The 26,154-nt window shown below is 40.6% G+C and overlaps 1 protein-coding gene across 5 annotated transcripts in view; it reads left to right on the forward strand.

Annotated features, from left to right (window-relative positions):
- Nucleotides 1–26,154, forward strand: part of DYNC2H1 (dynein cytoplasmic 2 heavy chain 1) — a 403,248-nt gene that overhangs the window by 236,812 nt on the left and 140,282 nt on the right. For all 5 annotated transcript variants that reach the window (XM_073338435.2, XM_073338425.2, XM_073338398.2 and 2 more), the window contains 5 exons: nt 9,866–10,026; nt 14,455–14,580; nt 15,321–15,431; nt 19,870–20,025; nt 25,041–25,116. In XM_073338435.2, coding sequence (XP_073194536.1) covers nt 9,866–10,026; nt 14,455–14,580; nt 15,321–15,431; nt 19,870–20,025; nt 25,041–25,116 — 630 coding nt within the window. The remainder of the gene's footprint in view (nt 1–9,865; nt 10,027–14,454; nt 14,581–15,320; nt 15,432–19,869; nt 20,026–25,040; nt 25,117–26,154) is intronic.

Here is a 26,154-nt window from a genome sequence, read left to right on the forward strand (position 1 = left end):
AGGTTTAGATTGGATATTAGGAAAAACTTTTTCACTAAGAGGGTGGTGAAACACTGGAATGCGTTACCTAGGGAGGTGGTAGAATCTCCTTCCTTAGAGGTTTTTAAGGTCAGGCTTGACAAAGCCCTGGCTGGGATGATTTAACTGGGAATTGGTCCTGCTTTGAGCAGGGGGTTGGACTAGATGACCTTCTGGGGTCCCTTCCAACCCTGATATTCTATGAAAAGAATAAATGGACACAAATCAGACGTCAAGAATTATAACATTCAAAAACCAGTGGGAGAACACTTCAGTCTCTCTGGTCACTCGATTACAGACCTAAAAGTGGTAATTCTTCAACAAAAAAACTTCAAAAACAGACTCCATCGAGAGACTGCTGAATTGGAATTAATTTGCAAACTGGATACAATTAACTTAGGCTTGAATAGAGACTGGGAGTGGATGTGTCATTACACAAAGTAAAACTATTTCCCCATGTTTATTCCTGCCCCCCCCACACCACCACCACACACACACTGTTCTTCAGATGTTCTTGTCAACTGCTGGAAATGGCCCACCTTGATTATCACTACAAAAGGTTTTTTCCCACCCGCTCTCTTGCTGATAATAGCTCACCTTACCTGATCACTCTCGTTACAGTGTGTATGGTAACACCCATTGTTTCATGTTCTCTGTGTATATAAATCTCCCCACTGTATTTTCCACTGCATGCATCCGATGAAGTGAGCTGTAGCTCACGAAAGCTTTTGCTCAAATAAATTGGTTAGTCTCTAAGGTGCTACAAATCCTCCTTTTCTTTTTGCGGATATTCTTTTAAGAAATTTATAATTATCATTCCGTGTTTTAGCATTTACCATGATCAAAATGTGAAATACCAGCTTATTATTAATACTTATTCTTACACATAAGAAGTAATTCTCCAATTTAGAGATTGACTGACTGGGTTTAAGCATGCCCACAAAGGTCACTGAAACAGCTAATAAGCCAAAGACCATGGTGCCTTCCAGGCTCCTTGCATATAAGCTTGGAAGCTCAGATGCAGCCTACATCTGCTACTTCTTTGCCATTGTGAACAACTATTCACAGTAGCTGTGCTCTGAGCATGGAAATTTAGGCCTCTGACCCATGTTTGTTGGGGGATTTTTGGTGACATTATTGTTTTTCTTTGTCTTGCTTCCTCTCTGTGGAGATTAGTCATGCAGTCGAATCCTGCTCCAAGAGAGCAAACAATGCCAGTATCTTCAATTAGAGGGCCTTAGGCTAACCTGTGAGAGGTCACTACTGGCCAAGTAGTGTCCATCATGACAGTAAATGGACAGGCTGAAGCCAGCTCCCCGGTGAAAGTGAAAGCTCCCCAGTGAAAATATCTACGTATGTTGGCAGAAGTGCTCAGTGTGGTTCTTGGCATGAGTGGAGCAATGTCTACCAGAGACCAGGACAAAAGTCAGACCTCGACTTTGACCCAATGTTATCCATCGTGAGCTTGAGAACTGTTGTAAAATTTAATCTGCTGCCCCCACCCTCCACCCTGGTAACTCAAATTTGGCTGTTCAATTCTTCACTCTGACAACCCAGAACTCTTCAGGGATGTTCCATCATGCGGTGGATAGGCATTCTGATGCTGAAATTCCATCTGCATTTAAGTGAATGAAGTAAATGCAGAACTTCTTCGAATAGTATCCCTATAAGCATGTTCCACTGTAGGTGTGTCTGCATCCCTGTGCTGCTGATTGGAGAAATTTGGTAGCAGTCCATCCTGCCTATGCTTTCTCTGCTCCCCTCCTCCCAAGAGGCTACCCAGCGTGCAGGGCAATCCCTCATCAGTTCCTTCTAACTGCCCCTGGCTAAAGACTGAGCTAGAGCTGTCCATGTTAACGCCCTTTACTAATTTTAGCTTCCATTGAAGCCTTTTTTATTTGTTACTTCCTTTGTATTGTTGTTTGGTCCTGCCTTTAAATAAATACATAAATAAATAAAAGAAGGAAGGGCTTGCCTCCTGCCAACACCTGTCAGGGGGAACCCCCTGGACAAAGGTATGCCTGGCTCCCCGGTCTTCAAAAAGTGCCTCAGTTGCAACTAATCTATCCCAGTGACTAACGGACACCTGCAGTGCATTTGCTGCCTGGGAGAGAAGCACATTCCACAAAAGTATGGCATATGTCAGCAACTGAAGCTCAGGTCCAGGAAAGACAAAGAGCAGAGACTCAAAATCCTACTCATGGAGTTTGCCCTTCAACCCCTGGAGTCCCGGTGGGAAATCTCACCAGAACCCTCTACTTTGAAGGGAGGGTGAGCCGAGAGAGACAAGCCACTCACATAAGGTCTCTAAGAAAAGGTCTGTGAGTCCCCATGTCTAGCTCCATCAGTATCATCGGTAGTGATGGCACCGAAGCTGTCTAAAGCTGGTGCCCAGGACATGCACGCTACCGAGCACACAGAGCAAGTTTGGACTGCCCAAATATCCGATGGGTCCGGGCAAAGAAGCACCGGTACCATGGGGGCGCGAAAAACATAAGGGATCTGCCCTGGGGAAGGCTTCGTTGGTACGGCCATCGGCACTGGTACCAACCCTGGTGCACCTGGCACCAGCAGACCTCACTGCCAGGTCCGCATCTCCGAACCCATCAGTGCAAGCCTTTTGGCCCTAACAACCACCTCCGGTACCAACACTATCTGTACAATGGCACTGAATCTGGTGTCAGCAGCTGACTTCTCCAGGATGGCATAATGTTCTGCAGAGGTATGTACAAATGCCCAGGTAGCTGCTCTGGAGATTGCTGATATAGGGATATCCTTGGAGAAGGCGACAGAAAAGGAAACCAATCTTGTAGAGTGCGTACGTATTGAAAATGGGGGTACTACATTATGCATCTGGTAAGAGAGCTTGATATAGTTCACGACCCATATGGAGAGCCTTTGAACTGAAATCACTGCACCTTTTGATCTATCTGCAACAGAAAGAAAGTCTCAGAGATTTTTCTGAAAGCTCTTATTCTGTCCAAATAGAATGCCAGGGCTCTCCCACACGTTGAGCATATGTAGGATGGTTTCCCTATTATCTTGATGAGATTTAGGGGAAAAGGTTGGAAGTGGAATAAGCTGATTTATATGAAAAGCGGAAGTCACCTTGCGAGTGAACTTCGGATGTGGTGAAAGAGTGATTTTGTCAGAGAAGAACACAGTGAAGGGGGGTTGCACCATCAGGGCCTCTCTCTTCCATATCCTTCTTGCTGAGGTCATGGCAATCAGGAACACGGTCTTCATTGAAAGATGAGTTAATGAAGAAGTGGCCATGCATTCAAATGTTGGTCTAGTCAGTCATTTTAGCATCAGGTTGAGATCCCATTGAGGAGTGGGAAGTCTGGGTTGGGTAAAGGGGTTCATTATGCCCTTGAGAAACCTCTTTGTGGTCAGATGAGAGAAAAATGGTTATTCTTCTACCTGCTGGTTAAAGGTTACAGTTGCTGCTAAGTGAACCTTTAGCGAGCTGATAGAGAGACCCGATTTCTTGACAGTCAACAGATAGTCCAGGACCACTAGTAGAGTGGCCACATTCGGGGTGACTTATTGTTTTAAAAAATCTGGCTAAAATGGAAATACAATTTTTAAAGAGGCTTGACATTAATTATCTACAGCTTCATTTTCTTTAAGAAGGCAGTAATGGTATCCAGAAATAAAATATGTATGCTAAGCAGCACATCAGAATTCATTATCACAGGCACTTTCCTAAAACTGAACCACATTGGAATTCATTTGGTCCCCTTGCATCTAGGTAAATCATAATTATTTGCTAAAACAAATATAATTAAATCTGCTATTTCTGTTTGCAACTATAAATAGCATTAGTCTGTTGTATATTGTTAACATTACTACCCACAGATCCCTGATGCAAGGGATTTAAAAAATTGGGCCATGCTTACTGTTGGCATAAATTGGCCTAGCTGCATGAACTTTAAAACAGAGCTGCTGTGAAAAATTGTTCACTGACTTCACTGGACCCACACCAATTTCCACCAGCAGAGAATTTGGCTCATTATATCTGGAAGTTGTTATGTTTAGATGTCAGACTTTTTTCTCCTCCCCTGTTTTTTTCTTTACTCAGGACAATTTTTCAGAGATAATGGCTCTGTATTTTTGACCTTTGAACTTTTAATTGCCTCAGCCTGCAGCACCACAGGCAGATCTGTATTATGGGCTTTGGGTTCCGTATGCTACTTTTGCTTCTGTTGTACTTCCTCTGATCATCATACAACTTCACAATGGCTATGTAATCCCTCAGCACTGTGGCTCCAAATTCCAGTTTTTCTTTCCATTTTTGTCACGTTTGCAAACTGAGCACTTGAAACTTTTGTAAAGACTTACTAACCTGGTGATAGTCTTAGATTCTGGGTTCCTGGAATGTCCATCTCCGCTTCTTGAAACCTGTAAAAACTAATATAGTCTTTTTCAATGACACTAGCTATGAATGGGAACAAATTGAGTTCTCTCTAAAGCAATCTCTTACAAGAACCCTGTGAGGTTCCAAAGGTGAATACAAAGGTCTTCAGTTCACTTCCAGGTCAGTACCCCCTTCCAACTCTATGACCATCCCTCATAACACCATGAAGATAGTTAATTGTACCCTCTATTGGATGTTTGAAATTGTTGCCCAGTTTCTCATGGTGACCATTCACTTAGCCTTCTTTCCAGAACTATGCAGCTCAACTTGTCACACCCATTTGACACTATAATTTCAGAACTTAGTTCTCACCACAGTGAGATGAGTCATATATGTCACTTGTTTCAGGTGTCAGTTTTATCCTCTGACTCAGCATTTGATAGTGCTCACATCAAAGTGTGATCTTGTGGTACCTCCATCTTTCATTATTCTATTAAAAAGCACTGTGGTGGGCTGTAGGTATACCTCTTGGAGTGCATCCTTCTTCTTATCAGGAGACATTGAACTACTTCACAAAGCATATTTCCAAAAATGACACACCTTTCCTCGATTTCCATTATATTCTCCAATTTCTGTTTTCTGTTGAATGCCATTGTGATTGGCACAGTGTAAGAAAATGATAGAGCTAAGGCTTATCATTGGAGTGAATCCATTTGGAAATAGCTTCATAAGGGGTGGTTCAGTCTTCAGTCCTAGTAGGATTCCCTTTGCGTTGCCTCCAAGCTCTGATAATAATTGAGGTGGTGGTCTTTGCACTGCTTTTTGACCAGCGCCTGTAGTTCTCCGGAACTCTGGAATCCATCCCTAAATCCCATAGATGCCAGTCTCCAGGAGCGGGGAGTACATCTAAAGTAAGGTTTCATGCTGTGACACTTGGTCTTAACAAAAGTAAAAGCATATCTTCAACTTTTTGGACCTATCGGGTGGGCTTTTGCAAAGCTAACAAATCACAGAAGTGGTGTATGTTGCTGGAAAGCAAAGAATGAAAAGCAATTTACTCCTTTTGAAAGGCAAAGCTATATGTTCCTGGGGAGAAATTAAATTATCTTCTCTGAGCTGCTGATCTTCAAATGAAGAAAATTGTCACAATGGATTGTCTTAGCCATCCGTCGTTGGCCCCAGGTGAACAGCATTTGAAGTTTTTCACTGAATTTATCATCTGCACGGCATACAGTCAATAGATTTTTCTCACATCAAGAAATAATACAAAGCTTCCTTACATTTTCCCCCTAAAATTTTGACCCTTCAATGCTGGACTGGGATGCCTTCTTCTGGAATTGGGAACAGAATATCTATTCCCACTTTCACAGCCTTGTTTCAAGGATTTTGAAGAAAAGCAGACAATGCCAAGCTTGATAACCCCAGGTGAATATGGATGCCTTGGTTCTCCCAGCTCTTGAACATCGTAGTTGAGCCTTGGCTGGTGTCTTCTTCTTTCCTGTTCAGGTAGATCATTGAAATGTCTACCATTAGGTTAACTGTTATTGTAGGAGTGCTGTTTTTGTTTTATTTAATTAGCAAAAAGTGATAAAATAATATTGAAGGCTAATGATTTGCCAAACATCATTCCTTTACAAGATGAAAACATACAGGATGGGTTAACTTTTTAAGTTTTATTTTTAAATATATATTTTTCTAAGGTTTTTACAATAAGTTGGTGGGAGGGTACACTTTAAATGGATTGGTTCCATGAATGAGTTTTGTACAGTGTGTATTAGACTGCCTTTGGTTAATACTGAATTATTTTAGCTTATTACAATAGCCTAGGTAATTATTACTTATTTAGCATTTAATTCTCACCTATTCTGAGGAAAGAAATAGGCTCCCACTTTGAGAAATGAGATAGCTTTGTGTCTTTCATTTAAGGTATTCTGATGCTACTAATTAAGATACCTTCTCAGTACTTCTGTTTCTTGTCATCATCTGAACATGAATAGCTGTCACTTAAGTTCTTTTTCAGTGATTTATTTAACTTTGTTCCTACCAACCTCTTGTTTTTAAAAGCAACTCTATCAAAGCTGGTAAGCCTGAAATTATCTCTGCCAGCTTTGTTTTGGTACATGTCATGCAGCCGCTTACTTGTGAGCTGGAAGAAAACTGAATCTTACAGGAATGCTTCACTCAGGGCGAAGACATGAGATATTCCCATGATCTAATGGGATCTCTAGGAAACTAGGAATATATCCATATTGCACTCATAGTTCTTCACACTGCTTATTACTTCTGTTACATTATTGCCCAGTTTGCCTAGTTAGGATCAAGGCTCCATTGTGTTAGGGACTGTACAAACACAGAATAAAACATAGTTCCTGGTCTGAAAGGTAATGTTAGAAAAATCAGTATCAAAAAATAACTGGCTTGAATATTGAAAGCAGAGAGTGGTTTTTCAAGAAGGGTGGTGATTAGTGGGCTACCACTGATAATTAGGCCCAGTTAAGTTATTGTAGGTATTGAAAACTTGATATAGCTTATAGGGAAGAAAGACTGTAACTCACTATAATTTTTGAATTTCTGTATGAGTAGATGTGGAGAATATTAACCAATTGAAATGAGTATACAGTCAATATTAACCAATTGAAATGAGTATACAGTCAGTAGTCATATGCTATAAATCACTGTATAGGGGAAAATTGTGGTGGTTGTCGAATATGGAATTCAAACACTTTGACACAGTGCTTTTCAAAAGCTTATCCCTGAGGAGGGAGGGATAGCTCAGTGGTTTGAGCATTGGTCTGCTAAACCCAGGGTTGTGAGTTCAATCCTTGAGGGGGTCGTTTAGGGAACTGGGGCAAAAATTGGGGATTGGTCCTGCTTTGAGCCTGGGGTTGGACTAGATAACCTCCTGAGGTCCCTTCCATCCCTGATATTCTATGATTCACTCCAATGATAAGCCTCTGTTCTTTCATTTTCTTATACTGAGCATGCTGCAACAGCAGCTGAGCAGGACTTACCCTGCAATTGCAGCTCTGGTAGGCTACAAACAAGGCCTTGTCTGGCACCTGAACTGAGAGCTGGGAGACTGCCCAAAGTTGGTGTTATAGGACTTTCATGTATATTCTGGGGTGTCTAGTAAAATTGCTTTTAACAATTTAAAGCACTATAGAATATAGGCTTCTAGACTAAAATGAGGTAAATATGTTTAAAAATTTGCCCCACTCATTTAAACTCAAATACATTTTTAAATGGTTTAATGTTTGACATGGAGCATATCTGTTGATTTGTCATCGTAGGGTTTCTATAGCACCTAACACCTCAGTATCTTAAGCCCAGTTCAGTTTTCTTATGAGATGCAGAACTTGCAAAGCCAATTTACAGCAGCCTCATCAGCAAAGTGTAGAGCCCTCAGTCCACCATCAAATCTGGTCAGAGGGCAGTCATCGGTGTGTGACATTGTCTGTCTTTGGCCACAGCTGAATGAGGGATCCTTTTGTTGGACCAACATGTGCAGGCTGGCTGCATATTAACCCTTCCCCAATCAAAATCAGTTAAGAAGGGATTTGATGAGTGGCATAGCAAATCAAAGCCAGGTACACATATGGTCAGGATAGTTATAAGAGACTGGTTTCTGACGTCAGCTGCAGACCATTCTTCATACCACATAGACTTCACAGAGAAATCTGGGCAGGACAAGTGAGCCCACAGTGAGTGCCTTGATGACAAGTGCGCTCTTGGGTGGTTGAAGAGGACTGTGTATAGTGGTAGGCTCGGATTTGCCCTGATCTTCTCAACCATTCTGGCTGTAGCACTCTCACAACAAATGTGTGGAGGAGTGATGTTGCTTAACTTGGGGAGTCATGGTACTAGTGTGGGTCTAATCATCCCAGTTACAATGCACACGATTAAATGTAGTTTTGTGTCAACCAGCTTGACGTGAGCTGAATGGAGCTAGATTGGAGCACTGTATTTTGGGGCAGAGTAACAGTAGGCTAAACTGGGTGATCGGGTAGTTTGAGCGTTTGTTCCCTAAGAAGTGCTGGCCAGTTTGCTAAGAAGGTTATTGTGTGTCCTCACCTTAACTGCAGTTTTCCTCAAGTGGTTAAGATGTGTGAGAGAAATGCATGGTTGCCAAGCTCAGAATTATCACTGAAGCATGTGGTTAAATCCTTTTTACATCAGTGAGTCTTCAGTTATACACATAACTGTAAGCATGTACTTAAATGCTTTGCTGAATTAGGTCAAAGTGCTCAACATCAAAGTGACATGCTGCAGCAAATTATGGATGAAATTCATCCTGGTGCAGCAGGCTTGTACAAGGTCATCCTAATCACTTAGGCTCTCAACACAAGCAAGACAAGTCCATAAGGTTTGTATGGTGGTACTGCCACAATGGAGTTAACCTGAGCCTATGTCAAAACTTCCTGTATTCTTTTATTCCAATTCTTCTCTTTCTGTATATTACCTGGAAGATAAGGAGACACAACACTCTTGTCCTTCTCATTGATCCAGTTTAGGAGCATCAATTTTGTGCTTGGATCATATGGATGGGTCATTAGAGCATGGGTGCTTCTACCTGTGCTCCCAGATCTTTCTCATTGTAAGACCAAATATTTTCTATCCAAATAACTGAAGAGTCCCTATGCTAGGTGGTGTAGATCATGATACCTTATCAAATACTGATGTTGAATGCTCTAAGGAAGTGCAATCTCTCAAAGTTCAGCAAGGAAGTGTTATTCTCTGAAATCAAAGCAATTTCATTTTGGCCTCAATTAAAGAGTTGTCACATATCATCATTTCTTGAGATTATGAACTTTGAAGAAGTCTTTTCCCAATGTTAGGGTGCACTTGGGAGCTGTTTCTGCTTATCATCTACAAGTAAATTTCATCTCTCTTTATCTCCTGCTATTGTTACCGTGGGTGGTGGTGGTTTGTTTTGTTTAGTTCTGAAGGTTCCAGATTTGATCCCCCCAACCTATGTGATGTCTGTATAAATGTGTAAACAATTGATTGCTATTGATAATTGCAGGATAAATAATGTGGTTCTAACATAGGCACATTTTTGTGATCACTAAGTTCAGTCACAGCAGCTAAGGCAGTCCCATATCCATAATAGCATCTGTCCTATTTGTATTAGAGGGGTAGCCATGTTAGTCTGTAATAGTGCGGGTTTTTTACCCATGAAAGCTTATGCCTAAATAAATCTGTTAGTCTTTAGGGTGCCACCGGACTCCTCATTATTTTTGTCCTATTTGTCTTTCTGTTTAATTTTGCAATATGAATTTGTTGTATTACAGTACCTTGTTTATATACCAAAGCGGGTCTTTTGTATGAATCAGAAGTTTTTTAAAAAAAACCTTAGTCTTTTAGGAAATGATGTTTTCTTCCAACTATATATGTAGCTGGTTTATCTTTGAGTTGAAGGAGTTTATTTCTAAGGAACATTCTATTCTTTATTGTTGCTTTATTTTCTTAATATTTATCCAATTGCAGGAATAAAAGAGTTGTCCCCACCACCTCTGAATCTAAAACGTCTGTATAAAGAGACATTGGAAATTGAGCCCATCTTGATAATTATTTCTCCTGGTGCTGATCCTTCTCAAGAACTACAAGAACTTGCCAGTGTGGAAAGACATGGAGAGTGCTACCACCAGGTTGGTCTCAGATATGCAAAATGATACAATATAATGTTTGTGTTTAAAATGTTACAATGGTCATAGCAGTGTTTTTAATTTCTATTTTTAACTGAAAAACTTAAATCAGAAATTTAAAGTAATGTTCAGTACTACTCATCTTCATTTTCTTTAAGAAAAATTCTGTAAAATAGTTTGAGAATCTTAAAAACTAGGTATTACTTAATTGATAGCTGATAGTAGTTTTTGTACAGTACTTTACTCTTTCAGGTCTGCCCAGTAGATCATTCAAGATGGCTTCTCTGAAGAAGCACTTAGATTCAAGAGGTGCATGTTTTGTGACAGCATGAAGTCTATCACTGACCAGCACAACAGATGCTTTCCTGCCTGCGTGAAAGCTGAAAAGGTCTCCACATGTTGTCTGAACTGGTCTCCACATGTTGTTTGCTCTACACTGCATTTAATCACAAAAGGTCAATTGATTTGACAAAGGAGTCTGAAGATCATTTTTCAAGAGCAGGTCTCATCAGCCCATCCATCAGCACAATATAGCCTGACTCTGGATTGCATCTGAATAAACAGACGACTCCAACCTTCTCTAAGCCTCTCGGTTTCAAGTACAGAGAATATTTGGTACCATTGAATGCAGCTCTTAAAAAAATGCCCAGTAAGGATGAGAAGGACTCATCTTCAAAAGTTAGCTGCTTAGAGCTGACCAAGATTAGCTACGATTGGGTCCATGATATGTGTGTAACCTGACAGCAATTAACCTTTTAAGGTCTTCCCATAAAACTGATGCACTCGTCCCCAATGGGTATTTGAATATGAAGTACTCCACTTTGGATTTGAAGCAATCTTCCACAACTCCTCTGATAACAGCATAACAGGATAGGGGCAGTTTAATCTTGCCTCTCAGCAGTCTTCGAATTTATACCTTTTTCTCTACTGAACTCTAGTGTGATCTGTCCCTCCTCTCATACTCTAAAGATTCAAGTCTCTCTGGGATCCCATCTTGTTATTAATATCTACAAGGGCAGCTTTCTCTCTCTTCATCTTCTGACACATCTGACATTAGTTCTGTGTGATTAGCTCCAAGAACGTCCCTTCCCTCTTGGCCATCCAATATAACATTTTGGAATGATATCTGGACAAAGAGTAAGGGGAGTACTTGTGGAACCTTAGAGACTAACAAATTTGTGCACAAGCTTTCATGAGCTAAAACCCACTTCATCGGATGCATGCAGTGGAAAATACAGTAAGAATATATATATATATATATATATATATATATATATATATATATATATATATATATATATATATATATAATATATATATACACACCACTTCTAGGTCTTTAATCGAGAATACACTTAGTATATAGCTATTTCACTATTACACCTTTATATCAGTTTTCCCCTGTCTGTGTGCGTCTTTCACACAACATGGAAGAGTATCTTTTTGTAAATATAGGAAAACATGATTGCAAAACAACAAAAGGTGGAGAAGTGGCAATACTATAACAAAAAAACTTCAAAAACAGACTCCAACAAGAAACTGCTGAATTGGAATTAATTTGCAAACTGGACACCATTAAATTAGGCTTGAATAAAGACTGGGAGTGGATGGGTCATTACACAAAGTAAAACTATTTCCCCATGCTTATTTTTCCCCCCTACTGTTACTCATACCTTCTTGTCAACTGTTCGAAATGGTCCATCCTGATTATCACTACAAAAGGGTTTTTTTTCTCTCTTGCTGATAATAGCTCACCTTAACTGATCACTCTCTTTATAGTGGGTATGGCAACAACCACTTTGTTCGTGTTCTCTGTGTATATATATATCTTCCTACTGTATTTTCCACTGCATGCATCCAATGAAGTGGGGTTTAGCCCACAAAAGCTTATGCTCAAATAAATTTGTTAGTCTCTAAGGTGCCACAAGTACTCCTTGGTTTTTTTTTGCTGATACAGACTAACATGGCTACCACTCTGAAATCTGGACAAAGAGTGACATTCTTATGGTAAATCTACTGGAGGTTGTCCTATTTAAAAAGATTAGAAGAGAAGCACTAAGTCTCCAAAATCATCTTCCCCAAACATTCCACACAGGAGACAGAATCTCTGATTTTTTTATTTATCTCGTAAATCATCTCTGAAAGCTGAAAGAGTAATTCTGAATCAGTGGTAAAAGATAGGGAACAGACCACTGAGGGTTTAGCATTTACTTCCACCTCACCTGATAACTTGATCACCTTTTCCTTATCTCCTCCTGATTATTCAAAAGCATTCCAAGATAAGGTATCAGATGTTTGGCTTATACACTGGACATCCCTGCACCACCAGTCCAAGAGAAGGCCCTCAAACTCTTTGATTTATTCGAGCTCAAGGATAAAAAGCACAACAACTCTTCCATCAATAGTTGTCTACTGGAATTAGCCAGAGAGTCATGGTTCCCCTTACCTGTTTCATCAGTGACAAGCCAAGACAGACTTTAGTAGCTCCCTAGAAGCACTTTAGCATCTTCTTAACCTATCTTGCACCAAGTTCCTTGTTATTTGACAGTCTTTCTTAGATGATAGGGAACCTTGGTGGAATATTCGTTAAGAGTAGCGTACAGTGCATCTGACACAGATGCCTATTCCACTAACTCAGCAATTTCACTGAGATGGGGAAAGGGAAATCTTGTCTTCATACATCGTTCATCAGAAAGTTCAGTTTAAGATTTTTGATTTTCCATTTGGAAGTCCTAATTTATTTAGCAGCTGAACAGACAGCACTCTTAAGAAAATGAAAAAGACAAGGTCCTATGTTAGGTCATTTGTATCTCCCCACTCTTCTCATAGAAAGAAAACATGCTTGTTTCTGCAAAAAGAAAAGGAGTACTTGTGGCACCTTAGAGACTAACCAATTTATTTGAGCATGAGCTTTCGTGAGCTACAGCTCACTTCATCGGATGCATACCGTGGAAACTGCAGCAGACATTATACACACACAGAGATCATGAAACAATACCTCCTCCCACCCCACTGTCCTGCTGGTAATAGCTTATCTAAAGTGATCATCAAGTTGGGCCATTTCCAGCAGAAATCCAGGTTTTCTCACCCTTCCCTCCCCCACACACAAACTCACTCTCTAGTTTCTAAGGTGCCACAAGTACTCCTTTTCTTTTTGCGAATACAGACTAACACGGCTGTTACTCTGAAACCTGTCATGATGCTTGTTTCTGCTATCCCTTACCAGTTTTACACTGATGTAACTCTATTACCTTCAATATAGTTATTCCTAATTTACATCCATGTGAGTAGAAGAGAATCAAGTCCATCTTTTTTGCTACCAAAGGTGGCATCAGTAATCTCAGTACCAGCAGTGTCACACTATCAAAGTTCAGTGTCTAACAAAGCAATTTGTATGTTGTTACGAATTATACCTGATAGGACACGCACACAAGTGCTGCGAATTATACCTGGTAGGACATGCACACAAATGCTACGAATTATACCTGATAGGTCACGCACAGTTCGAATCTAGGCTGAGGCACATAAACAAAGTCCACAACTGCAGAGTTCCCAAAAAACACCAAGTTTATTACACTCGAGCGTGGTGCCCTCCTGCTAGCCAGGAGGGGGACCCCAAATACAGATTATACAAAGGTTATATACTTTTTAGTAAAGCATGTTGCCTTCGTGCATCAGAAACCTTAGCCAATAAACAAACCCTTTTCTTATCTTCCACCTATCCCTGCTTGGTGCATTTCTCGTGCTAAACCAGTATGTTAATTACACAGCATTGTCCTAAAGCCATGCATCAGTAACTTTTATTATCAGGATGGGAGACCTCACGTCAAAGGCCAGGAGATAGGGAGTTAGGGACTGACAAAAACCAGATACTGGGAGTCAAGGCAGGCTGGAGACGAGGAGGATTTTCACAGGAATGCAGTATCTAAGGAACACTCCTCCTGGTGCATGATGTGCTTGCTTTTAGACAATGGTGGGCCCCAAACCAAAATGGAGTCACATGTGCTAACTTTTCCTTAACAATGTCAACCTAAAAGGGAAAGAACATTGCCAGCACCATCAGCTCTTTTAGTACCAAGCACCGATTTTGATACTTTGGCTAGTGAGCTCCAGTCCAATCTTATGCAAAGACCTATCTCCGTTTTAATTACATTAGACCAATGGTTCCTGTAGATCATAAAGGATATACCATCTAGATCAAATCCCTTTCATCTTGTCCAGAATGCTCAGTTCTGTGTGTTGATGCGTGTACGCTCCCTAACACTCAGATGTTTGCAATGTTTGGGAGATTCGTGCAGTTTGTTCTAATCCTACAATGGGGATCTTCAAAAGCAAAACATTCAGAGAATTCTAGTTAGTGTTTTGTTTTCACTATTGAACAAAATATTAAGGCATAACAAATTCCCAATACAAATGTATTTCTTTTTGCAGGTTGCCATGGGCCAAGGCCAAGCTGACTTAGCCATTCAAACTCTAAAAGAATGTGCACGCAATGGAGAATGGCTTTGTTTGAAGAACTTGCATCTTGTTGTATCTTGGCTTCCTATTTTGGAAAAGGTGAGGATAACTGCATCAGAGTCATCTGCGTTATTTCAGAAACATCTGGCAACTTCTATTCTAAGTATGCAAAGTTGATGACCAGAAAACAAGGGTCTGGAACACAAATTTACAGGTTTCCTAGTCACCAGTGTGATTACATGTTTGAAATCAAAGAAAAACACACCTCGTTTGATGCGCTTTTTCCTTTAATTTTCATTGAGTTGTAGAAAATGAACTATTTCCTTATAGCCCTATTCTGCCACCCATATGATGAATTAGTACTTAATTATTTGAGCAGTCCTATTGTGACTCATACATGCTTGAGAATGTGTACTGCTTAAAGCAACAGCATCAGCTCAGAATCTAGTTATTTTTTAAATTAGTTAAGTACTGTACCTGCCCCTGAGTCTTCCTGCTGGTTTTTGTTGTTTTGCAATCATATTTTCCTATATTTACAAAAAGATACTCTTCCATGTTGTGTGGAAGACTCACACAGACAGGGGAAAACTGATATAAAGGTGTAATAGTGAAATAGCTATATACTAAGTGCTGTGAAAACTACAAAGTAAACCAACCTGAAAAAAATGATTTTCTCCAATCTCTGTCAATTAATGTAATCCCAGATGTTGCTTGCAACAACAGTAGGTGTTTTCAAACAGAAGTATGATTTTAAGTTGATAGTATTCCTTTAAACTCTTACTGTTCTGAAAAATCAAATATTCATAATTTTAATAGAGTACATCTCCTTTTTTAAATAGGAATTAAATACTCTTCAGCCCCAGCCTAATTTTCGTCTGTGGCTTACTGCTGAAGTTCATCCAAACTTTGCTCCGATTTTGCTTCAGTCAAGTCTGAAAATAACATATGAGGTAAGATTTCTAAGGAACTTTTTTGTTGAATAGCTCCAAACAAGTACTCATGAGAGATGAAACAACAGGCATATGTCTTATAGAAGGAAGTTCAGCAAATTGTAAGTAATATAGAATAAGGGGATTTTTTTAGATTTTGTCATTTTTTTAAAATATGAATGAAACACGTTGGTATTCATTTACCTTAGGATATTTGTAGTGATCATTTGTATGATCATGTATGAGAACTTGCTGATCCATGAAATAAAATAGTTGTTTATAAGACTTCCAGATTTTTTCCCCAAATTGGACTTAGAAAAATTAACTTTATTAAAAGATAGCATAGTGAACCAGTGGTTACAATATTGAATATATGTTTAAAAACATAGCTGATTTAAGCAAGCAAAAATGTGGAAATTCAGACTTACGGCTCTTACATTATCCTTATTGCATCCTATTATGCCTGGGTAATGTCGTTGCCTCAGAACAATGCATGATCATACGGAAGTTTCTATAGAGTATAAGCACAAACAGAAGAATTAACAGAATGAAAGATTTATTTCTGAATTTTTTTGTTTTTATATTTTATGGCAAGAGTGATAACTTCTTAATGTTCCTGCCTTATAAGCTGCTCTTGATACTCTGTATCATGCTTTACATCATATTGCATAATATGTTTTTTCTGAGTCTGCAGTCTGGTGGTTTAGTTCCTATTTAGTGATCTCTCAGAGTATCCAGGGATGATAATCTTTCTATGACTCAATCTGTGACAGTGCAGACACTGTTTTCTTCTGAATTGGTTCTGTTAGGTAGGATGATGTTTTTCTCACTCTCTAGGTGTCTCCTCTTCTTAGAATTTCAAAAATTACGTAAACTTTTATATCCAAAATCAATGTGAATAGGTGGGATTTATGCCTGTTGCAATATCTTAAATTCTTGCCTCAAGAAAACGTTGTAATGGAAAAGGCAACAGTGGCAGCCATACTTAAAGTTAAGAGCCTCTGCCCAAGGGTGTGTATTTCATCTAAAACCCATCAGGTGGAAAATATAAATTCCACTCCAACTGCCAGTGCCACAGCTCCCTGTTAACACTTTTTCAATTCATTCTTTTCTAATCTCAGTTAGTCAAGGTAGGATCCACAGAAGTCGCCTGCCAGACCTTTTGCTTTGCTGCTTCAGCTCTTTTTACATGCGGTTTGACTTTGGGTGATTTCACAATATCATTTATTGCTCTCTAGCTTTCAGTCATGCCAAGTAATCAGTTTTCAATTGGTGCTGAAGCTCTCGTCTCAGGCTTAACTGGTAGCTTCTTTCAAAGCTTTGGTTGTTTTCTCTGAGCTGGAGTAAATTTGCAGTTCAATGCAGCCGCTTCCTGCTCTTTTCTACCAATTGAAAACAGAAATTCCTTCATTTTAGAAGTTTATCTGCCTGTGACAGCTTACGGCAGTTGCTTGCCCTTGATGTATCTGTCTATCTTTCCGGACTGAGAGCACTTGCTTTGTCAGACAAATTGTAGATTAAGTTTTTGAATCTTTGTTTTCTTTTGTGTTTCTCCTATCTTGTTTTTCAAGGGTTCATTTCAAATGAAAATTCCTTTCACCAGTACCTCACTACACAACATTTAAGTGGTTTCCTGTGATGCTTTCTGGATGGCAAACTCTTAGGTCCCTGCCACAAGACTAATAAAATCTCCAATTCTGCTCCTGGCTGGAGTTGTTAAGGCATGCTGTCCTGCTTAAGGGCTTGGGAGGGATCTAGAGACTGTAGATGCTTTATCTTTCTGTGTTGAGGTCAAGGCTTGCAGGAACTCTTGAGCCCAGAAACTTGAAGACACAGAAATCTGACATGCAGAAGAGGCATTCCTGCATATCTGACCTGAGGTATGAGCTCCAGGCAATTGGTTATCTGTGCCTTAACTTTGTTACATCAGTGTGAGGTAGGGGTGACACTATGTTTCTACACCTCTGCCTGGATACATTGATGCCAGTCAAAGGAGACTCAGATTTAGCTATGCAATGTAGAATAGGCAATCTAATGCATCAGCATCTTTGCCTGGATGCACCAGTCAGGAAAAGTGCCTCAGCATCCCTACCTCAGCGCATTGGCACTAATACCTTAACAATTGGCAGATACGGCACCCTCGTGCATCTTTGGAGTAAGGCAACTCACTAGCATATAGAAGTGAGGTGCATTGCATATCGCTGTGGTGCCTCATCATGCCAGTGCTTTAAACTTGCTGCAAGAGTGCCAAGAAGGTGAGGTGTCACGTTACGCTGGTGTATAGTTGCCAGAAGGTGAGGTACCTAACCACACAAGCTTCAGAGGTGAGATCTCAACTGTCAGACCTGTAGATAAGGTCCACCAGAAGTCAGCTCCTTGGCATTGGCATCTTGGACATACCCCAAGTTTTGACACTTTGGCATGGAGGTGCTTTAAAGGTATTGGTGTCCCCTCTGTCCTTAGATGCTAAGAAGGCTGGGCTGATATTTGAGCATTAGTTACCCTCCATGGTTTGATGGTACTCACTGAAAGGAAATTGCTTGACTGCATCTGTCACAGAAGGGCTCCCTTGATGCTTTAGTTTGGAAAGGTTTCAGAATAACAGCCGTGTTAGTCTGTATTCGCAAAAAGAAAAGGAGTACTTGTGGCACCTTAGAGACTAACCAATGTATTTGAGCATAAGCTTTTGTGAGCTACAGTTCACTTCATTGTCTTTAATTTGGAAAGACACTTTCGAGCATCGGCACCTGTTCAGGTTTTTGCCATCACACTTTATTGCCCAAGTCAGTTCATGGCTGCAAGCTATCCTAGAATAGTAACAGAGCTTCCAGTATATTGAGCTATCTTCCAAGGCACCTGTGGGATTACCATATCTTCAGAGCAAGCTTCACTGATGTCTTTGGTGATCTAAGGCTACCTACCGGAACACAGCAGTTTGCTGTCCTTGGTGCTTCTTACATTGTTTAGCTCTTCTTCTCTGACAGCAGATGGTCCTGTGCCACAGAAAGGAAGTAATTCAAGGAGTGGACAGAGCAGATGCTCTTCTCAGGAACACCTGAACCAACAGTGCTCAGGAGTTTTCCTCCAGTTAGACCCCAGGAGCTCCATATTACAAGGTCTGATGGCTCTGTGTTCTGTATTCCAAATGTTGGCAGTTCCATACTGAGTGGAGTTTTTACTTTAGGCACTTAGGGTAGGGACTCCTCCTTACCAATGTTGCGTGCCTTAATAACACACTAGCCACAGAGTCTCTGAGATTCTAGGCCCTTTCCTGATGTTCTAGCTTCTTGGTGTTGTTGGATCCACCACCTCTAAAATCACTGAGGCTCCACAATGATATAATTGCACTGATTCTTTTCCTTATCTCTTCTTATAAGCCCAACATCTTGTTCTTACTAAGGACACTAGTTGTTCACTTGGCTTGTTTTCACTGGTGATTATTATTTGGTTGTCAAAGCCCCTTAATCATCATCTGGTCAAGATATACATATTTATTTAAGGCAAATCATCAACTTATTAAAAAAATCAGTCAGAAAATATTTTACCACTGTTACAAGTAACCTTAAGGTTGCTGTAAGTAGGAGAAATTAGCCAAAAACATCATTTTTTTCAAAGGAGAGGAAAAAATCTTTAAAAAGATTTAAACCTAACTCCCCTTTGACACCACCTCTCCACTCGATAATTGTCCTGTTCTGTTCATTCCATCTGAAGCATCTGGTACTGACCGCTATCAAAAGACCGGATACTGGGCTAGATGAACCATTGATCTGAGCCAATATAGCCGTTCTTGTGTTTTTTTTACACTTGATAATGGATTGTCACGTAGTGTTACCTTCTTATTACAGTAATCATAATTTTCTCACTGTTACCTTGTGCTTCCCACATCTTATATTTGTGTGTTGTCTCTTGACTTTCTTATACTTTTGATCAGAGACTGTCTCTTTTTATCATATGTATGTACTATGCCTATATGCATAGCACAGGGGGCCCTTATCCTTGATCAAGACCACTAGGCTTCATCGAAACATAAATAATAAGTAGTAATACTGATTTTAAAACAAGAAACTCTTTGATTCGTATTTGAACAAATTTGTTTTCAGTCTGTTTTTAAATTAACATTTTTCAAGCTGATGGCCTTCCCTTAATCTTTCTTATATTGCATTTCAGTCCCACAATTTGTTTATTGTTCTGTTCAGAATTCCCTTCAGTGAGTCAACATTATCTCCAGTCTAAGATGATTCTATTATTAGGCCACCTACTACAATTTTTTTAATCAGCCTTTTCTCTTATTTTCCAAATGTAATTAAGTTAATTTTGAAGATTTAGGAAATAATTAGTCTTAGACATTTAGACATATATATATGTGCTGTTGTTGATGTTGTTGTTTAACTATATTATATATACACATATACATACACACACACACACACGCACAACTAAGTTGTTTTTGTCTACCTAGGCCCCTCCAGGCCTAAAAAAGAATTTGATGAGAACCTATGAATCGTGGAGTCCAGAGCAGATTGGTAAAAAGGGCAATTTGTCTCGAGCCCATGCACTCTTTAGTTTGGCATGGTTTCATGCTGCATGCCAAGAAAGAAGAAATTATATCCCTCAGGTAAATACTGTAACTTCTTGCCAATATTCGGTTTGTTTACTAAAATATTTTCTTTCATTTCATAATGAAATCATTTCATATTTACCAGCTTTTAAGTTTGTTGTTTAAAATAAAATATGCACTTTTTTGTATGTTGGGGCATGCAGAAGTGATAAATATAGTGTGACAAAGTTCCTCCTCTACCTTGGTGGGTCTTGCGCTTATTGGCGGATTTGCTCACTTTGGAACTTCACGGCAGCCCTCAGTTTGGCTGTTTTCATGAACCCACAGTCCAGGTCAACTCCTCCTGTGTCTGACCAGGAGTTGGGAGGTTTGGGGGGAACCCGGGCCCGCCCTCTACTCCGGGTTCCAGCCCAGGGCCCGGTGGAATGCAGCTGTCTAGAGTGCCTCCTGGAACAGCTGTGCGAAAGCTACAACTCCCTGGGCTACTTCCCCATGGCCTCCTCCCAACACCTTCTTTATCCTCATCGTAGAACTTTCCTCCTGGTGTCTGATAATGCTTGTACTCCTCAGTCCTCCAACAGTATGCGTTCTCACTGTCAGCTCCTAGCACCTCTTGCTCCCAGCTCCTTACACACTCATTACAAACTGAAGTGAGCTCCTTTTTAAACCCAGGTGCCCTGATTAGCCTGCCTTAATTGATTCCAGCAGCTTCTTGATTGGCTGCAGGTGTTCTAATCAGCCTGTCTGTCTTAATTGTCTCCAAAAGGTTCCTGATTGTTCTGGAACCTTCCTTGTTACCTTACCCAGGGAAAAGGGACCTACTTAACCAGGGGCTAATATATCTGCCTTCTATTACTCTCCTGTAGCCATCTGGCCCGACCCTGTCACAATAGCTGCTGATGTGGAACTTTTTGGTGGCTACTAATTTGGAGATCTTAATGATTGGATATGGCCTCAGTACAGAATTGGGGCTTAATAGCACAGACACCTACAGCTTTTCAGAGTCCCACTGGTTCCAGTGGAACTCTTCATGGGCTTAGAGATCTGAGCTAGCTGATCCTGATACAGGTCTGGGGCCCTGTGACAAAGTGTATGTGCTCCCTCTTGCATGTTTCAAGAAAGCATTAAAAGCCTCTTCACCAAACAGAAAGGTAGAAACTAGCCCTTAAAGATCACCAAGTTGGCTAACCTGGAAGTAGGAACTGGCTTTTCCAAGGGAAGGAGGGTGATGTCTGGTCTCCTCCTGAACCTAGATCCTGGGTGGGAGAGATAAAATTGGGGAATTATTTACCTCGCTTGTACTGAGAAGAATTATACTGAAGCCTAGAGACTATAACCATAGTAAGAACTTCCTTGTTTGTTTGTTTTCCAACTGGATCCTTGGCTGAAGGGGGCAGCCCTGACTAGAGAAAAGGAAGCTTCCCTGCATTTGGTTTGTTTTTATTTGGACACGTGGCTAAATGAACCTCTCCTGTGACTATTTTATTGTCCTTTGATTTAGGCTGGAATGATTGGAGTCTTTTTATTTTTGCTTTCTTTTCCTTTTTGGGTCCTTGTTTAAAGGGACTATGACCCTAATTGCAGAGGTGGCTGATGGTGTTGTTGAAGGACCTACAGGGTCACTGCAGTAATATTATGACTGGAAGTTTGGTTCTGAATGTGTCATCCAAACATTAGAACACTTGAGGATATTGCATAATAACATTGATCAGATGTATACAGAATGGAGACATGGCCAGCCATAAGCAAAGGAATCAGCATACTCTCCACTATGGAAATGAAGATATTGAGGTGGTCAACTGGTTGGCCACTCCAGGAAATAAAATGAGGTTAAGGGCTAATGCAGCTTGCTCCAATTGAAGGGAAATTGAAGGAGGTGAAGGTACTTTGGTGTGGACATATCCAACTGAGACCTGAGTGTTATATTGGTAGGATGGCCCTTGCAATGATCATGGACAGAAAAGTCCAAGGGAGAGGCCAAAGATTTGGCACATGAACTGGATATCAGCAGACCTTAGATAAGCCAATTTGCAGGACAAAGAGGCATACAATCATGAGTTTGGGAAGTAGGTTATAAAAATTTCTGATCCAGAACATGGAAAGATGCAAGAAAAAAGAAAAAAAAATATGATTAACATAGAATATTGTTTCTTGTTAAAAACAGTATAATATAAATTAAGATAACTTAGAATCATAGAATATCAAGGTTGGCAGGGACCTCAGGAGGTCATCTAGTCCAACCCCCTGCTCAAAGCAGGACCAATCTCCAATTTTTGCCCCAGATCCCTAAATGGCCCCCTCAAGGATTGAGCTTGCAACCCTGGGTTTAGCAGGCTAATGCTCAAGCCACTGAGCTATCCCTACCCCCACTTAATCATTATGAAATTTCACTCTTGACTGTGAGCCTTTTATGATTTTGGCTCCCAAAGCTAAAACCTACTGCCTGTTCCAATCTGCCATGCTTCCACACTTTCCTCCTTCAAGTCATTTTTCAAAATGTACTTTGTCCATAAAGGCTTCTAAAAGTAGACTTCTATGCAGAGATGTGTTAATTTACCAAAAGACTTAAAATTTAACCTCAAATTAGAACAGTCCACACAGAAATCATGGAAATAATAAAACTTCACCACTCAGATTTCAAGGTCAGAAGGACCAGTTATGTTCATCTAGTTTCATCTCCTTCTTGACACAAGTCATTTCCTCTGTTATACTTGCATCTGGCCCGATAACTTCTGGTTGACACTGCAGCATATCTTTTCAAAAGAGAGCAGAGGTTGAGTTAAAGATTCAAAATGATGGAGAATTTACCATGGCCTTTAGTAACTTGTTTGGATGACTAGTTAATTACCCATCCTTGTTAAAAATTTTCATCTTTTTCCAGTTTGAATTTTTTTGAATTGAACTTCCAGCCATTGAATTTTGTTATGTCTATGCTCTAGTAGCAGTTATATTCTCCCTTTGTGGGTAATGTACTGTGACCAAGTCACCTCTCAACCTCTGTGACAGAGCTCCTTTAAAGCATGCTTTCCAGACCCCAAATCATTTTTGTAGCACTTGTCTGAACCTTGTCTGATTTTTTCAGCATATTTTTTTTAAGTGTGGACACTAAAACTGAACAAGTATTCCTGTAGTTGTGCCACTAATAAACCATAGAGGTAATATTACCTCCTTATTCTTGCTCAATATTCCTTTTATATATTGAAAGATGGTTTGCAATGGGAGCTTGAGTTCAGTTTGTTATCTACAATGGCATATTGGGCTGCATTAGTAGGAGCATTACCAGCAGATCGAGGGAAGTGATTATTCCCCTCTATTTGGCACCGATGAGGCCACATCTGGAGTATTGTGTCCAGTTTTGGGCCCCCTACTACAGAAAGGATGCATACAAATTGGAGGGAGTCCAGCGGCAAGCAACAAAAATGATAAAGGGGTTGGGACACATGACTTACGAGGGGAGGCTGAGGGAACTGGGCTTGTTTAGTCTACAAAAGAGAAGAGTGAGGGGGGATGTGATGGCAGTCTTCAACTACCTGAAGGGGGGTTCCAAAGAGGATGGAGCTCAGCTGTTCTCAGTGGTGGCCGATGACAGAACAAGGAGCAATGGTCTCAAGTTGCAGTGAGGGAGGTTTAGGTTGGATATTAGGAAACACTATTTCATTAGGAGGGTGGTGAAGCACTGGAATGGGTTACCTAGGGAGGTGGTGGAATCTCCATCCTTAGAGGTTTTTAAGGCCTGACTTGACAAAGCCCTGGCTGGGATGATTTAGTTGGGGTTGGTCCTGCTTTGAGCAGGGGGTTGGACTAGATGACCTCCTGAGGTCTCTTCCAACCCTAATCTTCTATGATTCTAATGACCTCTAAGTCCTTTTCAGAGTTCTTGTTTCAGGATGCGGGACTGCATTCTGGAAAGTATGGCTTACAGTATTTGTGCCTAGATGTAGGGCATTTCATTTGCTGTATTAAAATGCATGTTATTTGATTGCCCCCATTTTAGCAAGTAATCTAGGTTACTCTGTGTGAATGACCTGTTCTCATCATTATTTGCCATCCCACCTATCTCTGTTGCATCTACAAACCTTATCAGCAATGATTTTATATTTTCTTCCATATAATTTAATTTAGAAATTTTAATAGTGTTGAAGTGAGAATAGGTCCCTGCTGAACTCCCACCAGAAACACTGCTATTTGCTGATGATCTCCATTAACAATTTATGTTTTGAGATTTATCAGTCAGATAGTTTTTAATTTATTTAATATATGGTGTATATTCCCCTTTGTGCCTATATGCCTCTTTGTCTTGTAAACATTTTGGGACAGGTACTTTTTGTCTTTATACTTGTTTGTAAATTACTTAGTATATGTTAATACTATACAAAGAATAATACAGTTTCCAATAAATAAGGATCTAGGACTGGGCCAGCAATTAAGAATGTACACGTTGAAGGCATCATTGCTTGCTTGCTAATGGCTTGCTCCATTTTTTTCTGTTTTTTTTTCTTAATATAGAGGTAAAATAAGATGAGGAGTATAATGGTTGGCATGTGTTGTAGACAGTGGTTAAAAGAAGCAGACATACTTATCAAAGTCCGAAAGGAAACTGAAATTCAAAAAAGCCATTGAGAGTAAGGAAGTGAGGTGTCTAGTTATAATTATCAATGAGTCATTGTTGCAACAAGCGCTATTAGGGAAGGGAGAGAGTTGCATGCTCATGTCCATCATTTTCAAGAAGGCTTGCTGATTAGAATTTTTAAAATATATTTATTTTTATAGAAAAACTCTCAGTTGCTACACAAGTAGGCATACACCTGATGGCATCTGGCCTGTATGTCTATGTAAAATTAAACACATTGATAGAGATGTTTTTCATATTGTCTCTCTGCTGCCTGTTTCTGTATCTCTGAGCAGCAGCCTAGAAAAGATGGGTTCAAATCAGTGATGTGGATTTTTTCTCCCGGGTGTTACGTATTATATATATTCTGTAAACAGCTATTTTTGTTTACTTTTTCATGTTCATTTAATGCTCATTGTTTCATAACTCATATTAACTTTTTGTGTGTTTGTTTTAATGATAGGGTTGGACCAAGTTTTATGAATTTTCTTTATCTGATCTCCGTGCAGGGTATGACGTTATTGATGGACTCTTTGATGGTATGTTATTCCTTAAGGATTGCTGATTCCTTTGTTTGCCTAGTCCAGTATTTCTGACTGTCTTCCATTTCAGATCTTTATAAAATTAGCAGATCATAGATTGATTTATTTTTTTAATAATTTGGCTATTTTAATTAGAGCTGAGTGGGGGATGACAATTCTGTTTCGTGGCAACTGTTGAGGTTTTTAAATTTGTTTCTGTTCTTGTCACGATGCGGGACTCACCCGTGTGGCACCTCCTCCTGGTCTCCCAAGGAATTAGCTCTTCCAGCCTCCAGAGCACCCTCTTCAGGCAGGTGTCCCGCTTGCTGCTGGCCCCCGTGTCTCTCCCAGATCCCGGTGCCCCTTTTACCCAGGATGCTGCCCTCTGGCAGTACCTCCACAGTCTCTGGGTCTCCCTCCCCTGGAAACCCCCACCCACTATCCCCACCTCGCCTCAGTCTTTGGCTACTGCCAGTCACCACTGAGCCCCCGCACACTGGGGTGGACTGCTGTGTATAAGCCAATCATCACAGGCAAGGGGGTTTGGACCTGCTGCCTCTGCCTACCTTTGGGCTGTCCCCTGCAACCCCAGTACCTATTTGGCCTTACACTAGGCCTGCAGCCTGGGGGGTTTCCAGGCTAGAGCTCCCTAGCTCCCTTGGCCTTCCTCCAGCTCTGCTCCACCTCAGGTATTGTGGTACGCTCCCCAGCAGCCAGGGCTATCTCCCTCCACAGCTAGAGGAGACACTATGCTCCTGGCCCACTGCCCTCTTATAAGAGCCAGCTGAGGCCTGGTTGGGGCATGGCCACAGCTGAGCCTTCTTCCCCCAATCAGCCTGGGGACTGCTTGCTCCCAGCCACAGCCCTCTCCCAGGGCTGATTTCAAGCCCTTCAGGGCAGGAGCAGGTGACCACCCCACTACAGTTCTGTTTCTGGATCAAAAACAAAATCTTCTGAACATTATCACAGAAGTAAGCATGAGTGCTTGTGTGTGGTCTGGAGGGTTCAGTCACTGGCCTGGGATGTGGGAGACCCAAAATCAGGCAAAGCCGGGAC

The sequence above is a fragment of the Lepidochelys kempii genome, chromosome 1 (genome assembly GCF_965140285.1).
Source record: "Lepidochelys kempii isolate rLepKem1 chromosome 1, rLepKem1.hap1, whole genome shotgun sequence".
NCBI lineage: Eukaryota > Metazoa > Chordata > Testudines > Cheloniidae > Lepidochelys > Lepidochelys kempii.